The following is an 18,302-nucleotide window of genomic DNA, read 5'->3' as shown; positions in this document are numbered from 1 at the left end:
CACAATTGGCAGAAGGCAGATTGGTGGACTATTTGAGCCAGTAAAGGGGGCTTTACTATTCTTAGGTAGTGGAATGACTTCAGCTTCCCTCCAGGCCTGAGGACACACGCCTTCCTGTAGGCTTAGATTGAAGATGTGACCAATAGGAGTGGCAATATCGTCCGCTATTATCCTCAGTAATTTTCCATCCAAATGTCAGACCCTCGGTGGCTTGTCATTGTTGAAAGACAACAATATATTTTTCCCACCTCTTCCACATTGACTTTACGGAACTCAAAAGTACACTTCTTGTCTTTCATAATGTGGTCAGATATACAATGGGATGTGTAGTGTCAGCATTTGTTGCTGGCATATCCCTAATCTTGCCTAAATTTGCTTTTCTTGCCAATAAAAAAAATCCTTGTGGTAGTTGGCAGGTTTCATGATGAATGAGCCGTCTGATTCACTGAATGAAGGAGCCGAGTTTGCCTTTTTGCCCCAAAATTACATCGAAGTTGCTGTAAAGATTCTTTACTGTCGTTCTTTGTATCATTTATCTTTGTTTTCATAGTGTAGTTTCTTCTTCTCTTTTTAGTCAGTTTAGTCACATGATTTGTCAACTTGAAGTACGTTAGCCAATCGGTTGTGCAGCCAGAGTTATTTGCCGTTCCTTTTTGCCACATCCCTCTCAAACTATACAATTTTTTAAAAATTCCTCATTAATCTACGTGGGATTTAACAGTTTTTACAGTCATTTTCTTAATGGGTGTTTATTAGTAACTGGGATGAAGCAATTTCATAAATGTGTCAAGTGCAGCGTCTGTTTGCTCCTCATTACACACCACGGACCAACACATATTCTTTACATCAACAACATAGGAATCAACAACAAAATGTATTGTGTGACCTCTTATACACTATATATTAGGCCCAGCTTTTTTGGAACTTTGGTTTTCCTAAGTTGAGAGAATGCCAAGAGTGTGCAAAGCTGTCATCAAGGCAAAGAGTGGCTACTTTGAAGAATATAAAATATATTTTGAGTTTTTTAACAATTTTTTGGGTTACTACATGATTCCATATGTGTCATTTCATTTACAATGTAGAAAATAGTAAAAAATTAAGAAAACCCCCTGGAATGTGTAGGTGTGTCCAAACTTTTGACAGGTACTGTACCTCTCTGTTGATATCACCTACATTATCAAGCATTTTCACACATGTTATCCAGATACTGACTGTTAGCACTTGGTGGTCTATAGCAGCTTCCCACCAGAATGGGCTTTAGGTGAGGCAGATGAACCTGTAGCCATTATTACTTCAACAGTATTTAACATGAGATCGTCTCTAAGCTTTACAGGAATGTGGTTCTGAATATAAACAGCCACACCTCCACCTTTGGTATTCCTGTCTTTGCTGTGAATGTTATTACCTTGTATTGCTACCAGTGTATCATCAAAAGGTATTGTCTAAGTGTGTTTCAGAGATAGTCAGAATATGAATGTGATCTGTTACTAGCAAGTTATATATATATATAACTTGCTAGTAACTTGCTAGCACTTTTCTGTGATGCTTGCTTGTTTTCATTGTTTTACTGGGAAACTTATCAGAAGTAAACATTCTCGTGTTATTTATGTCAGTGTAGGGTGAGCTGCACACAGTGGACTTCCTCCTAGGGGCGGCACACCGCATCAGTGTTATCAGCATAAATCTGGTTCACAGGCACATGATTACTGCATGCCACAGCTGTAGGATCATGGTAATCTAATGTGATTTGGTCAACAGGTGTCAGGATGCAGGATGTGGACATCATGGATCTGCCCCCCTTCACTACACCTGAGGTTGAAGACTTTCTGCCAGGTAACCCTGCATTAAACACTGTTATACAGAGATATAGTTACCCTGGACTAACACAGAGATATAGTTACCCTGGACTAACACAGAGATATAGTTACCCTGGACTAACACAGAGATATAGTTACCCTGGACTAACACTGAGATATAGTTACCCTGGACTAACACTGAGATATAGTTACCCTGGACTAACACAGAGATATAGTTACCCTGGACTAACACTGAGATATAGTTACCCTGGACTAACACAGAGATATAGTTACCCTGGACTAAACACAGAGATATAGTTACCCTGGACTAACACAGAGATATAGTTACCCTGGACTAACACAGAGATATAGCTACCCTGGACTAACACTGAGATATAGTTACCCTGGACTAACACAGAGATATAGTTACCCTGGACTAACACAGAGATATAGTTACCCTGGACTAACACAGAGGTATAGTTACCCTGGACTAACACAGAGATATAGTTACCCTGGACTAACACAGAGGTATAGTTACCCTGGACTAACACAGAAATATAGTTACCCTGGACTAACACAGAGATATAGTTACCCTGGACTAACACAGAGATATAGTTACCCTGGACTAACACAGAGATATAGTTACCCTGGACTAACACAGAGATATAGTTAACCTGGACTAACACAGAGATATAGTTACCCTGGACTAACACTGAGATATAGTTACCCTGGACTAACACAGAGATATAGTTACCCTGGACTAACACTGAGATATAGTTACCCTGGACTAACACAGAGATATAGTTACCCTGGACTAAACACAGAGATATAGTTACCCTGGACTAACACAGAGATATAGTTACCCTGGACTAACACAGAGATATAGTTACCCTGGACTAACACAGAGATATAGCTACCCTGGACTAACACTGAGATATAGTTACCCTGGACTAACACAGAGATATAGTTACCCTGGACTAACACAGAGATATAGTTACCCTGGACTAACACAGAGGTATAGTTACCCTGGACTAACACAGAGATATAGTTACCCTGGACTAACACAGAGGTATAGTTACCCTGGACTAACACAGAGATATAGTTACCCTGGACTAACACAGAGATATAGTTACCCTGGACTAACACAGAGATATAGTTACCCTGGACTAACACAGAGATATAGTTACCCTGGACTAACACAGAGATATAGTTACCCTGGACTAACACAGAGATATAGTTACCCTGGACTAACACAGAGATATAGTTACCCTGGACTAACACAGAGATATAGTTACCCTGGACTAACACAGAGAGATAGTTACCCTGGACTAACACAGAGATATAGTTACCCTGGACTAACACAGAGATATAGTTACCCTGGACTAACACAGAGATATAGTTACCCTGGACTAACACAGAGATATAGTTACCCTGGACTAACACAGAGATATAGTTACCCTGGACTAAACACTGTTCCACAGAGATATAGTTACCCTGGACTAACACAGAGATATAGTTACCCTGGACTAACACAGAGATATAGTTACCCTGGACTAACACAGAGATATAGTTACCCTGGACTAAACACTGTTCCACAGAGATATAGTTACCCTGGACTAACACAGAGATATAGTTACCCTGGACTAACACAGAGATATAGTTACCCTGGACTAACACTGAGATATAGTTACCCTGGACTAACACAGAGATATAGTTACCCTGGACTAACACAGAGGTATAGTTACCCTGGACTAACACAGAGATATAGTTACCCTGGACTAACACAGAGATATAGTTACCCTGGACTAACACTGAGATATAGTTACCCTGGACTAACACAGAGGTATAGTTACCCTGGACTAACACAGAGATATAGTTACCCTGGACTAACACAGAGATATAGTTACCCTGGACTAACACAGAGATATAGTTACCCTGGACTAACACAGAGATATAGTTACCCTGGACTAACACAGAGATATAGTTACCCTGGACTAACACAGAGATATAGTTACCCTGGACTAACACAGAAATATAGTTACCCTGGACTAACACGGAGATATAATTACCCTGGACTAACACAGAGATATAGTTACCCTGGACTAACACAGAGATATAGTTACCCTGGACTAACACAGAGATATAGTTACCCTGGACTAACACAGAGATATAGTTACCCTGGACTAACACTGAGATATAGTTACTCTGGACTAACACAGAGATATAGTTACCCTGGACTAACACAGAGATATAGTTACCCTGGACTAACACAGAGATATAGTTACCCTGGACTAACACTGAGATATAGTTACCCTGGACTAACACAGAGGTATAGTTACCCTGGACTAACACAGAGATATAGTTACCCTGGACTAACACAGAGATATAGTTACCCTGGACTAACACAGAGATATAGTTACCCTGGACTAACACAGAGATATAGTTACCCTGGACTAACACAGAGATATAGCTACCCTGGACTAACACTGAGATATAGTTACCCTGGACTAACACAGAGATATAGTTACCCTGGACTAACACAGAGATATAGTTACCCTGGACTAACACAGAGGTATAGTTACCCTGGACTAACACAGAGATATAGTTACCCTGGACTAACACAGAGGTATAGTTACCCTGGACTAACACAGAGATATAGTTACCCTGGACTAACACAGAGATATAGTTACCCTGGACTAACACAGAGATATAGTTACCCTGGACTAACACAGAGATATAGTTACCCTGGACTAACACAGAGATATAGTTACCCTGGACTAACACAGAGATATAGTTACCCTGGACTAACACAGAGATATAGTTACCCTGGACTAACACAGAGATATAGTTACCCTGGACTAACACAGAGAGATAGTTACCCTGGACTAACACAGAGATATAGTTACCCTGGACTAACACAGAGATATAGTTACCCTGGACTAACACAGAGATATAGTTACCCTGGACTAACACAGAGATATAGTTACCCTGGACTAACACAGAGATATAGTTACCCTGGACTAAACACTGTTCCACAGAGATATAGTTACCCTGGACTAACACAGAGATATAGTTACCCTGGACTAACACAGAGATATAGTTACCCTGGACTAACACAGAGATATAGTTACCCTGGACTAAACACTGTTCCACAGAGATATAGTTACCCTGGACTAACACAGAGATATAGTTACCCTGGACTAACACAGAGATATAGTTACCCTGGACTAACACTGAGATATAGTTACCCTGGACTAACACAGAGATATAGTTACCCTGGACTAACACAGAGGTATAGTTACCCTGGACTAACACAGAGATATAGTTACCCTGGACTAACACAGAGATATAGTTACCCTGGACTAACACTGAGATATAGTTACCCTGGACTAACACAGAGGTATAGTTACCCTGGACTAACACAGAGATATAGTTACCCTGGACTAACACAGAGATATAGTTACCCTGGACTAACACAGAGATATAGTTACCCTGGACTAACACAGAGATATAGTTACCCTGGACTAACACAGAGATATAGTTACCCTGGACTAACACAGAGATATAGTTACCCTGGACTAACACAGAAATATAGTTACCCTGGACTAACACGGAGATATAATTACCCTGGACTAACACAGAGATATAGTTACCCTGGACTAACACAGAGATATAGTTACCCTGGACTAACACAGAGATATAGTTACCCTGGACTAACACAGAGATATAGTTACCCTGGACTAACACTGAGATATAGTTACTCTGGACTAACACAGAGATATAGTTACCCTGGACTAACACAGAGATATAGTTACCCTGGACTAACACAGAGATATAGTTACCCTGGACTAACACTGAGATATAGTTACCCTGGACTAACACAGAGGTATAGTTACCCTGGACTAACACAGAGATATAGTTACCCTGGACTAACACAGAGATATAGTTACCCTGGACTAACACAGAGATATAGTTACCCTGGACTAACACAGAGATATAGTTACCCTGGACTAACACAGAGATATAGTTACCCTGGACTAACACAGAGATATAGTTACCCTGGACTAACACAGAAATATAGTTACCCTGGACTAACACGGAGATATAATTACCCTGGACTAACACAGAGATATAGTTACCCTGGACTAACACAGAGATATAGTTACCCTGGACTAACACAGAGATATAGTTACCCTGGACTAACACAGAGATATAGTTACCCTGGACTAACACTGAGATATAGTTACCCTGGACTAACACAGAGATATAGTTACCCTGGACTAACACAGAGATATAGTTACCCTGGACTAACACAGAGATATAGTTACCCTGGACTAACACAGAGATATAGTTAACGTGGACTAACACAGAGATATAGTTACCCTGGACTAACACAGAGATATAGTTACCCTGGACTAACACAGAGATATAGTTACCCTGGACTAACACAGAGATATAGTTAACGTGGACTAACACAGAGATATAGTTACCCTGGACTAACACAGAGATATAGTTACCCTGGACTAACACAGAGATATAGTTACCCTGGACTAACACTGAGATATAGTTACCCTGGACTAACACAGAGATATAGTTACCCTGGACTAACACAGAGATATAGTTACCCTGGACTAACACTGAGATATAGTTACCCTGGACTAACACAGAGATGTAGTTACCCTGGACTAACACTGAGGTATAGTTACCCTGGACTAACACAGAGATATAGTTACCCTGGACTAACACAGAGATATAGTTACCCTGGACTAACACAGAGATATAGTTACCCTGGACTAACACAGAGATATAGTTACCCTGGACTAACACTGAGATATAGTTACCCTGGACTAACACTGAGATATAGTTAAACCTGGAGTAACACTGAGATATAGTTAAACCTGGAGTAACACAGAGGTATAGTTACCCTGGACTAACACAGAGATATAGTTACCCTGGACTAACACAGAGATATAGTTACCCTGGACTAACACAGAGATATAGTTACCCTGAACTAACACAGAGATATAGTTACCCTGGACTAACACAGAGATATAGTTACCCTGGACTAAACACAGAGATATAGTTACCCTGGACTAAACACAGAGATATAGTTACCCTGGACTAACACAGAGATATAGTTACCCTGGACTAACACAGAGATATAGTTACCCTGGACTAACACAGAGATATAGTTACCCTGGACTAACACTGAGATATAGTTACCCTGGACTAACACAGAGATATAGTTACCCTGGACTAACACAGAGATATAGTTACCCTGGACTAACACAGAGATATAGTTACCCTGGACTAACACAGAGATATAGTTACCCTGGACTAAACACAGAGATATAGTTACCCTGGACTAACATAGAGATATAGTTACCCTGGACTAACACAGAGGTATAGTTACCCTGGACTAAACACTGAGATATAGTTACCCTGGACTAACACAGAGATATAGTTACCCTGGACTAACACTGAGATATAGTTACCATGGACTAACACAGAGATATAGTTACCCTGGACTAACACAGAGATATAGTTACCCTGGACTAACACAGAGGTATAGTTACCCTGGACTAACACTGAGATATAGTTACCCTGGACTAACACTGAGGTATAGTTAACCTGGACTAACACAGAGATATAGTTACCCTGGACTAACACAGAGATATAGTTACCCTGGACTAACACAGAGATATAGTTACCCTGGACTAACACAGAGATATAGTTACCCTGGACTAACACAGAGATATTGTTACCCTGGACTAACACAGAGATATAGTTACCCTGGACTAAACACAGAGATATAGTTACCCTGGACTAACACAGAGATATAGTTACCCTGGACTAACACAGAGATATAGTTACCCTGGACTAACACAGAGATATAGTTACCCTGGACTAACACTGAGATATAGTTACCCTGGACTAACACTGAGGTATAGTTACCCTGGACTAACACAGAGATATAGTTACCCTGGACTAACACAGAGATATAGTTACCATGGACTAACACAGAGATATAGTTACCCTGGACTAACACAGAGATATAGTTACCCTGGACTAACACAGAGATATAGTTACCCTGGACTAACACTGAGATATAGTTACCCTGGACTAACACAGAGATATAGTTAACCTGGACTAACACAGAGATATAGTTACCCTGGACTAACACAGAGATATAGTTACCCTGGACTAACACTGAGGTATAGTTACCCTGGACTGACACAGATATATAGTTACCCTGGACTAACACAGAGATATAGTTACCCTGGACTAAACACTGTTCCACAGAGATATAGTTACCCCGAACTAACACAGAGGTATAGTTACCCTGGACTAACACAGAGATATAGCTACCCTGAACTAACACAGAGATATAGTTACCCTGGACTAACACAGAGATATAGTTACCCTGGACTAACACAGAGATATGGTTACCCTGGACTAACACAGAGATATAGTTACCCTGGACTAACACAGAGATATAGTTACCCTGGACTAACACAGAGGTATAGTTACCCTGGACTAACACAGAGATATAGTTACCCTGGACTAACACAGAGAGATAGTTACCCTGGACTAACACAGAGATATAGTTACCCTGGACTAACACAGAGATATAGTTACCCTGGACTAACACAGAGATATAGTTACCCTGGACTAACACAGAGATATAGTTACCCTGGACTAACACAAAGATATAGTTACCCTGGACTAACACAGAGATATAGTTAACCTGGACTAACACAGAGGTATAGTTACCCTGGACTAACACAGAGATATAGTTAACCTGGACTAACACAGAGGTATAGTTACCCTGGACTAACACAGAGATATAGTTACCCTGGACTAACACAGAGATATAGTTACCCTGGACTAACACAGAGATATAGTTACCCTGGACTAACACAGAGGTATAGTTACCCTGGACTAACACAGAGATATAGTTACCCTGGACTAACACAGAGAGATAGTTACCCTGGACTAACACAGAGATATAGTTACCCTGGACTAACACAGAGATATAGTTACCCTGGACTAACACAGAGATATAGTTACCCTGGACTAAGACAGAGATATAGTTACCCTGGACTAAACACAGAGATATAGTTACCCTGGACTAACACAGAGATATAGTTACCCTGGACTAACAGAGATATAGTTACCCTGGACTAACACAGAGATATAGTTACCCTGGACTAACACAGAGATATAGTTACCCTGGACTAACACAGAGATATAGTTACCCTGGACAAACACAGAGATATAGTTACCCTGGACTAACACAGAGACATAGTTACCCTGGACTAACACAGAGATATAGTTACCCTGGACTAACACAGAGATATAGTTACCCTGGACTAACACAGAGATATAGTTACCCTGGACTAACACAGAGATATAGTTACCCTGGACTAACACAGAGATATAGTTACCCTGGACTAACACAGAGATATAGTTACCCTGGACTAACACAGAGGTATAGTTACCCTGGACTAACACAGAGGTATAGTTACCCTGGACTAACACAGAGGTATAGTTACCCTGGACTAACACAGAGATATAGTTACCCTGGACTAACACAGAGGTATAGTTACCCTGGACTAACACAGAGATATAGTTACCCTGGACTAACACAGAGATATAGTTACCCTGGACTAACACAGAGGTATAGTTACCCTGGACTAACACAGAGGTATAGTTACCCTGGACTAACACAGAGGTATAGTTACCCTGGACTAAACACAGTTCAATAGAGGGAACTGTTCATTACTAAACTTTTAGTTCCACATGGATATATCTCACACACACACACACACACACACACACACACACACACACACACACACACACACACACACACACACACACACACACACACACACACACACACACACACACACACACACACACACACACACACACTGTTAAACCCTGCAGACAAACATTGTTCTATGAAAGGGGAACTGTTCATTACTGTTCTATACAGGAAGTAGAGTTGATGAAGGGATTCATTAAAGGACGTCCCTCATAACTCTAGACCGTAACTCTCCATTCCTCCACCTTTCTGTCTCCTTGTCCCAATTTTCCTCTTCCTCCTCCATTGCTCCTCAGAAGTCCACCTTTCTGTCTCGTTGTCCCAATATCTCTCTTCCTCCTCCATTCCTCCTCAGAAGTCCACCTTTCTGTCTCGTTGTCCCAATAACCCTCTTCCTCCTCCATTGCTCCTCAGAAGTCCACCTTTCTGTCTCCTTGTCCCAATATTCCTCTTCCTCCTCCATTGCTCCTCAGAAGTCCACCTTTCTGTCTCCTTGTCCCAATATTCCTCTTCCTCCTCCATTGCTCCTCAGAAGTCCACCTTTCTGTCTCGTTGTCCCAATAACCCTCTTCCTCCTCCATTGCTCCTCAGAAGTCCACCTTTCTGTCTCCTTGTCCCAATAACCCTCTTCCTCCTCAGAAGTCCACCTTTCTGTCTCCTTTGTCCCAATATTCCTCTTCCTCCTCCATTCCTCCTCAGAAGTCCACCTTTCTGTCTCCTTTGTCCCAATAACCCTCTTCCTCCTCCATTGCTCCTCAGAAGTCCACCTTTCTGTCTCCTTGTCCCAATAACCCTCTTCCTCCTCAGAAGTCCACCTTTCTGTCTCCTTTGTCCCAATATTCCTCTTCCTCCTCCATTGCTCCTCAGAAGTCCACCTTTCTGTCTCCTTGTCCCAATATCCCTCTTCCTCCTCAGAAGTCCACCTTTCTGTCTCCTTGTTCCAATATTCCTCTTCTTCCGACTTCGCTTGTGGCCCGGTAGCATCCCGAACGTAACTCCATCTCCTAATAGTCCTGCTCACCTTGGAAAGGTGTCTTTCCGGGCGCTCCAAGAACCTGTCACTCATCAGGGAACGTTATAATATTACTTCACTTCCTGGTGAGGCACAGCCAGGGAAGGTGATTTGTTGTTTAGTCACAGCCAGGGGAGGTGATTGGCTGTTTAGTCAGAGCCAGGGAAGGTGATTGGTTGTTTAGTCACAGCCAGGGAAGGTGATTGGCTGTTTGACTGTTTTCTTCCTGTTTCTCAGAATTCGACCTGGAAGCCTTTCTGGAACATTTTGAGTTCAATGGTAAGTTACACACACACACACACACACACACACACACACACACACACACACACACACACACACACACACACACACACACACACACATACACACACACACACACACACACACACATACACATACACATACACATACACACACAAACAGACATCGTGACTGGTTGAGTGACTCAAAGCAACTATCTCCCGTTTCAGACTCGTTGTTTGACCTGGACTTTAATGTGGACATACAGACTGGTAAGGAGTTTAGAACAGGTGCTTCTAGTGGCTGTGTTTCTATGATGCTATCTGTCTCTTCTAGTGGCTGTGTTTCTATGATGCTATCTGTCTCTTCTAGTGGTTGTGTTTCTATACCTGGTGATGCTATCTGTCTCTTCTAGTGGCTGTGTTTCTATGATGCTATCTGTCTCTTCTAGTGGTTGTGTTTCTATACCTGGTGATGCCGTCTGTCTCTTCTAGTGGTTGTGTTTCTATACCCGGTGATGCCATCTGTCTCTTCTAGTGGTTGTGTTTCTATACCTGGTGATGCCATCTGTCTCTTCTAGTGGTTGTGTTTCTATACCTGGTGATGCCATCTGTCTCTTCTAGTGGTTGTGTTTCTATACCCGGTGATGCCATCTGTCTCTTCTAGTGGTTGTGTTTCTATACCTGGTGATGTCATCTCTCTGTTCTAGTGGTTGTGTTTCTATACCTGGTGATGCCATCTGTCTCTTCTAGTGGTTGTGTTTCTATACCCGGTGATGCTATCTGTCTGTTCTAGTGGTTGTGTTTCTATACCCGGTGATGCCATCCGTCTGTTCTAGTGGTTGTGTTTCTATACCCGGTGATGCCATCTGTCTGATCTAGTGGTTGTGTTTCTATACCCGGTGATGCCATCTGTCTCTTCTAGTGGTTGTGTTTCTATACCTGGTGATGCCATCTGTCTCTTCTAGTGGTTGTGTTTCTATACCTGGTGATGCCATCTGTCTGTTCTAGTGGTTGTGTTTCTATACCCGGTGATGCCATCTGTCTCTTCTAGTGGTTGTGTTTCTATACCCGGTGACGCCATCTGTCTGTTCTAGTGGTTGTGTTTCTATACCCGGTGATGCCATCTGTCTCTTCTAGTGGTTGTGTTTCTATACCCGGTGATGCCATCTGTCTGTTCTAGTGGTTGTGTTTCTATACCCGGTGATACCATCTGTCTGTTCTAGTGGTTGTGTTTCTATACCCGGTGATGCCATCTGTCTGTTCTAGTGGTTGTGTTTCTATACCCGGTGATGCCATCCGTCTGTTCTAGTGGTTGTGTTTCTATACCCGGTGATGCCATCTGTCTGATCTAGTGGTTGTGTTTCTATACCCGGTGATGCCATCTGTCTGTTCTAGTGGTTGTGTTTCTATACCTGGTGATGCCATCTGTCTCTTCTAGTGGTTGTGTTTCTATACCCGGTGATGCCATCTGTCTCTTCTAGTGGTTGTGTTTCTATACCCGGTGATGCCATCTGTCTGTTCTAGTGGTTGTGTTTCTATACCCGGTGATGCCATCTGTCTGTTCTAGTGGTTGTGTTTCTATACCTGGTGATGCCATCTGTCTGTTCTAGTGGTTGTGTTTCTATACCTGGTGATGCCATCTGTCTCTTCTAGTGGTTGTGTTTCTATGATGCCATCTGTCTCTTCTAGTGGTTGTGTTTCTATACCTGGTGATGCCATCTGTCTGTTCTAGTGGTTGTGTTTCTATACCCGGTGATGCCATCTGTCTGTTCTAGTGGTTGTGTTTCTATACCTGGTGATGCCATCTGTCTGTTCTAGTGGTTGTGTTTCTATACCTGGTGATGCCATCTGTCTCTTCTAGTGGTTGTGTTTCTATACCCGGTGATGCCATCTGTCTGTTCTAGTGGTTGTGTTTCTATACCTGGTGATGCCATCTGTCTGTTCTAGTGGTTGTGTTTCTATACCCGGTGATGCCGTCTGTCTGTTCTAGTGGTTGTGTTTCTATACCCGGTGATGCCGTCTGTCTGTTCTAGTGGTTGTGTTTCTATACCTGGTGATGCCATCTGTCTCTTCTAGTGGTTGTGTTTCTATACCTGGTGATGCCATCTGTCTGTTCTAGTGGTTGTGTTTCTATACCCGGTGATGCCATCTGTCTGTTCTAGTGGTTGTGTTTCTATACCCGGTGACGCCATCTGTCTGTTCTAGTGGTTGTGTTTCTATACCCGGTGACGCCAGGTCCCAGAGTCACTCTGCCAACTCTCTCACTTCCTCTGTCTGTTGTGGTGTGGTGTGGTGTGGTGTGGTGTGTAGGTGAGGTTGCCATACCGACAGCTGTGTCCGAGCCAGGCGGACAGAAACAGAACTGCACGATACGGAGAGGTAACACGCCTCGTTCAGATATAAAGGCTTGGCTTATTAAAGACTTAAATAAGCTGTATTGCTGCTTGGCTTATTAAAGACTTAAATAAGCTGTGTTGCTGCTTGGCTTATTAAAGACTTAAATAAGCTGTATTGCTGCTTGGCTTATTAAAGACTTAAATAAGCTGTTGTTGCTGCTTGGCTTATTAAAGACTTAAATAAGCTGTTTTGCTGCTTGGCTTATTAAAGACTTAAATAAGCTGTTGTTGCTGCTTGGCTTATTAAAGACTTAAATAAGCTGTTGTTGCTGCTTGGCTTATTAAAGACTTGAATAAGCTGTTGTTGCTGCTTGGCTTATTAAAGACTTAAATAACCTGTGTTGCTGCTTGGCTTATTAAAGACTTAAATAAGCTGTTGTTGCTGCTTGGCTTATTAAAGACTTAAATAACCTGTGTTGCTGCTTGGCTTATTAAAGACTTAAATAACCTGTGTTGCTGCTTGGCTTATTAAAAACCTAAATAAGCTTTATTGCTGCTTGGCTTATTAAAGACTTAAATAAGCTGTTGTTGCTGCTTGGCCGTAGCAGAAGCCTGCACTCACAACGGCCGGTCTGAAATAGAGTATGACGTCAGCAACAGTTGGTTGATTGGTTGATTGAAACAACAGTGTCCTCTGTGATGTTGTCCCTAACAGAACCTGGTGATGGACAGAGGAAGAGAGAGACAGAGCCTGGTGATGGACAGAGGAAGAGAGAGAAGAGGAGAGAGACAGGACCTGGTGATGGACAAAGGAAGAGAGAGACAGAACCTGGTGATGGACAAAGGAAGAGGAGATCGACAGAGCCTGGTAACGGACAGAGGAAGAGAGAGAAGAGGAGAGAGACAGAACCTGTTGATGGACTGAGGAAGAGGAGATCGACAGAGCCTGGTAACGGACAGAGGAAGAGGGAGAAGAGGAGAGAGACAGAACCTGTTGATGGACTGAGGAAGAGGAGAGCGACAGAACCTGTTGATGGACTGAGGAAGAGGAGAGCGACAGAACCTGTTGATGGACTGATGAAGAGAGAGACTCAGAGAGACTCTCCCATCAGAGGTACGGCCTAGAACCAACTATGTTTCTACCTTCTTCCCTATCCCTGAAGTGTACACTCCTCAGGGATAAGAGAGAGTGAAGGAGTGTACACTTCAGGGATAAGAGAGAGAGTGAAGGAGTGCACACTACAGGGATAAGAGAGAGTGAAGGAGTGCACACTACAGGGATAAGGGAGAGTGAAGGAGTGTACACTTCAGGGATAAGAGAGAGTGAAGGAGTGCACACTTCAGGGATAAGAGAGAGTGAAGGAGTGTACACTTCAGGGATAAGAGAGAGAGTGAATGAGTGTACACTTCAGGGATAAGAGGGAGTGAAGGAGTGTACACTCCTCAGGGATAAGAGAGAGAGTGAAGGAGTGCACACTACAAGGATAAGGGAGAGTGAAGGAGTGCACACTACAGGGATAAGGGAGAGTGAAGGAGTGCACACTACAGGGATAAGAGAGAGAGTGAAGGAGTGTACACTACAGGGATAGGAGATAGTGAAGGAGTGTACTCTACAGGGATAGGAGATAGTGAACATGTAAACAGTTCTGGGAGAAAGAGGAATAGACAGAAGTTCACAGCTCAGTTAAAAGCAGTCTAGTCTTCAGTTCCTCAACAGTGAGGTAGTGTGGCTGAGAGACTGGTTAAAGGAACGGTTCCTCAACAGTGAGGTAGTGTGGCTGAGAGACTGGTTAAAGGAACGGTTCCTCAACAGTGAGGTAGTGTGGCTGAGAGACTGGTTAAAAGGAACGGTTCCTCAACAGTGAGGTAGTGTGGCTGAGAGACTGGTTAAAGGAACGGTTCCTCAACAGTGAGGTAGTGTGGCTGAGAGACTGGTTAAAGGAACGGTTCCTCAACAGTGAGGTAGTGTGGCTGAGAGACTGGTTAAAAGGAACGGTTCCTCAACAGTGAGGTAGTGTGGCTGAGAGACTGGTTAAAGGAACGGGGATCAGTTCCTCAACAGTGAGGTATTGTGGCTGAGAGACTGGTTAAAGGAACGGTTCCTCAACAGTGAGGTAGTGTGGCTGAGAGACTGGTTAAAGGAGCGGTTCCTCAACAGTGAGGTAGTGTGGCTGAGAGACTGGTTAAAGGAACGGTTCCTCAACAGTGAGGTAGTGTGGCTGAGAGACTGGTTAAAGGAACGGTTCCTCAACAGTGAGGTAGTGTGGCTGAGAGTCTGGTTAAAGGAACAGTTCCTCAACAGTGAGGTAGTGTGGCTGAGAGACTGGTTAAAGGAACGGTTCCTCAACAGTGAGGTAGTGTGGCTGAGAGACTGGTTAAAGGAACGGTTCCTCAACAGTGAGGTAGTGTGGCTGAGAGACTGGTTAAAGGGAACATGGATTCAGTTCCTCAACAGTGAGGTAGTGTGGCTGAGAGACTGGTTAAAGGAGCGGTTCCTCAACAGTGAGGCAGTGTGGCTGAGAGACTGGTTAAAGGAGCGGTTCCTCAACAGTGAGGTAGTGTGGCTGAGAGACTGGTTAAAAGGGAACGTGAGATTAGAAGTGATAATGCCTAACCTCTAGTTTAGATATTGATGATCCAGGCTTGTTTTTTGAAATGGAACTGAATAAATCAAACTGAGTGGGTTTTCTGTCTTCTCTGTAGGTGGCGCTGCCTCTCCTCCCCTCTCGGCCGTGACTCTTCCTCCTCCTCCTCCTCCTCCTCCCAGACTTCTCCAGATCGCTCCTCCTCTCCTTTACATTCCTGGGTTTGGGACTGCTACTTTCGTCTCTTCGTGTAGCAGTAAGTGTGATGATGTTATGGGGCTGGTCCTCCCCCCCCCCCCCCCCCCCCCCCAGGACACAAATGAAGAGTTAATGTTTTATAGGGTCCCATCTGTGTCTGGGGAAACGGGCCCCAAGTGTGTGTGTGTGTGTGTGTGTGTGTGTGTGTGTGTGTGTGTGTGTGTGTGTGTGTGTGTGTGTGTGTGTGTGTGTGTGTGTGTGTGTGTGTGTGTGTGTGTGTGTGACACCTTTGATCTGTGTCTGGGGAAACGGGCCCCGTGTGTGTGTGTAACCTGTGTGCTGTGTGGTGTGTGTGTGTGTAACCTGTGTGGTGTGTTCTGTGTGGTGTGTTCTGTGTGGTGTGTGTGTGTGTGTAACCTGTGCTCTGTGTCTTTACAGATGGCTCAGAGCTGCAGCTGGTTCAAGCTCCTGTTTTCGGCTTCTCGAGACCTCCCACCTACATACTGAGTGAGTGTGTGTGTGTCATTGAGTCAAATCAAAGTTCAAAGTTCAGCAGATGTTATCACAAGGGCAGCAAAAGTCTTCTGTTTCTAGCTGCAACAGTGGAGCAAAATCCTTCTGTTTCTAGCTGCAACAGTGGAGCAAAAGTCTTCTGTTTCTAGCTCCAACAGTGGAGCAAAATCCTTCTGTTTCTAGCTCCAACCGTGGAGCAACATGCTTCTGTTTCTAGCTCCAACAGTGGAGCAAAATCCTTCTGTTTCTAGCTCCAACAGTGGAGCAAAATCCTTCTGTTTCTAGCTCCAACAGTGGAGCAAAATGCTTCTGTTTCTAGCTCCAACAGTGGAGCAAAATGCTTCTGTTTCTAGCTCCAACCGTGGAGCAAAATGCTTCTGTTTCTAGCTCCAACAGTGGAGCAAAATGCTTCTGTTTCTAGCTCCAACCGTGGAGCAAAATGCTTCTGTTTCTAGCTCCAACTGTGTAGCAAAATGCTTCTGTTTCTAGCTCCAACTGTGTAGCAAAATGCTTCTGTTTCTAGCTCCAACCGTGGAGCAAAATGCTTCTGTTTCTAGCTCCAACTGTGTAGCAAAATGCTTCTGTTTCTAGCTCCAACCGTGGAGAAAAAATCCTTCTGTTTCTAGCTCCAACCGTGGAGCAAAATGCTTCTGTTTCTAGCTCCTACAGTGGAGCAAAATCCTTCTGCTTCTAGCTCCAACTGTGTAGCAAAATGCTTCTGTTTCTAGCTCCTACAGTGGAGCAAAATGCTTCTGTTTCTAGCTCCAACAGTGGAGCAAAATCCTTCTGTTTCTAGCTCCAACCGTGGAGCAAAATGCTTCTGTTTCTAGCTCCTACAGTGGAGCAAAATGCTTCTGTTTCTAGCTCCAACAGTGGAGCAAAATGCTTCTGTTTCTAGCTCCTACAGTGCAGGAATATGTGTGTCCGTGAGTCTGTGTGTCCGTGAGTCTGTGTGCCTGCCTGCGTGTGTTACCTGACGTACTATGTCCTTGCAGTGTCTTCTCCCTCGCTGTCTCCTCCACCCTTCAACGTCCTACCTCTCTCTCAAAGTGTAGTGTCTTCTCCCTCGCTGTCTCCTCAACGTCCTACCTCTCTCTCCAGGTGTAGTGTCTTCTCCCTCGCTGTCTCCTCAACGTCCTACCTCTCTCTCCAGGTGTAGTGTCTTCTCCCTCGCTGTCTCCTCAACGTCCTACCTCTCTCTCCAGGTGTAGTGTCTTCTCCCTCGCTGTATCCTCAACGTCCTACCTCTCTCTCCAGGTGTAGTGTCTTCTCCCTCGCTGTCTCCTCAACGTCCTACCTCTCTCTCCAGGTGTAGTGTCTTCTCCCTCGCTGTCTCCTCAACGTCCTACCTCTCTCTCCAGGTGTAGTGTCTTCTCCCTCGCTGTCTCCTAGACCCCTCAACGTCCTACCTCTCTCTCCAGGTGTAGTGTCTTCTCCCTCGCTGTCTCCTCAACGTCCTACCTCTCTCTCCAGGTGTAGTGTCTTCTCCCTCGCTGTCTCCTCAACGTCCTACCTCTCTCTCCAGGTGTAGTGTCTTCTCCCTCGCTGTCTCCTCAACGTCCTACCTCTCTCTCCAGGTGTAGTGTCTTCTCCCTCGCTGTCTCCTCAACGTCCTACCTCTCTCTCCAGGTGTAGTGTCTTCTCCCTCGCTGTCTCCTCAACGTCCTACCTCTCTCTCCAGGTGTAGTGTCTTCTCCCTCGCTGTCTCCTCAACGTCCTACCTCTCTCTCCAGGTGTAGTGTCTTCTCCCTCGCTGTCTCCTCAACGTCCTACCTCTCTCTCCGGG

At 43.9% G+C, this 18,302-nt stretch overlaps 1 protein-coding gene across 1 annotated transcript; it reads left to right on the top strand.

Annotated features, from left to right (window-relative positions):
• The first annotated feature begins 1,735 nt into the window (after window positions 1-1,735).
• On the top strand, window positions 1,736-18,276 carry LOC129850688 (protein enabled homolog). The gene is made up of 8 exons (XM_055916958.1): window positions 1,736-1,833; window positions 10,877-10,918; window positions 11,113-11,154; window positions 13,195-13,263; window positions 13,936-14,334; window positions 15,924-16,061; window positions 16,442-16,510; window positions 17,878-18,276. Exons 1-8 carry the CDS (start codon window positions 1,767-1,769, stop codon window positions 18,045-18,047), a joined length of 996 nt encoding a protein of 331 aa, XP_055772933.1. The 5' UTR covers window positions 1,736-1,766; the 3' UTR covers window positions 18,048-18,276.
• The last annotated feature ends 26 nt before the right edge of the window (window positions 18,277-18,302 follow it).

This window comes from Salvelinus fontinalis, unplaced genomic scaffold, assembly GCF_029448725.1.
Source record: "Salvelinus fontinalis isolate EN_2023a unplaced genomic scaffold, ASM2944872v1 scaffold_2185, whole genome shotgun sequence".
Classification (NCBI taxonomy): domain Eukaryota; kingdom Metazoa; phylum Chordata; class Actinopteri; order Salmoniformes; family Salmonidae; genus Salvelinus; species Salvelinus fontinalis.
This window is presented reverse-complemented; position numbering and strand designations above follow the sequence as displayed.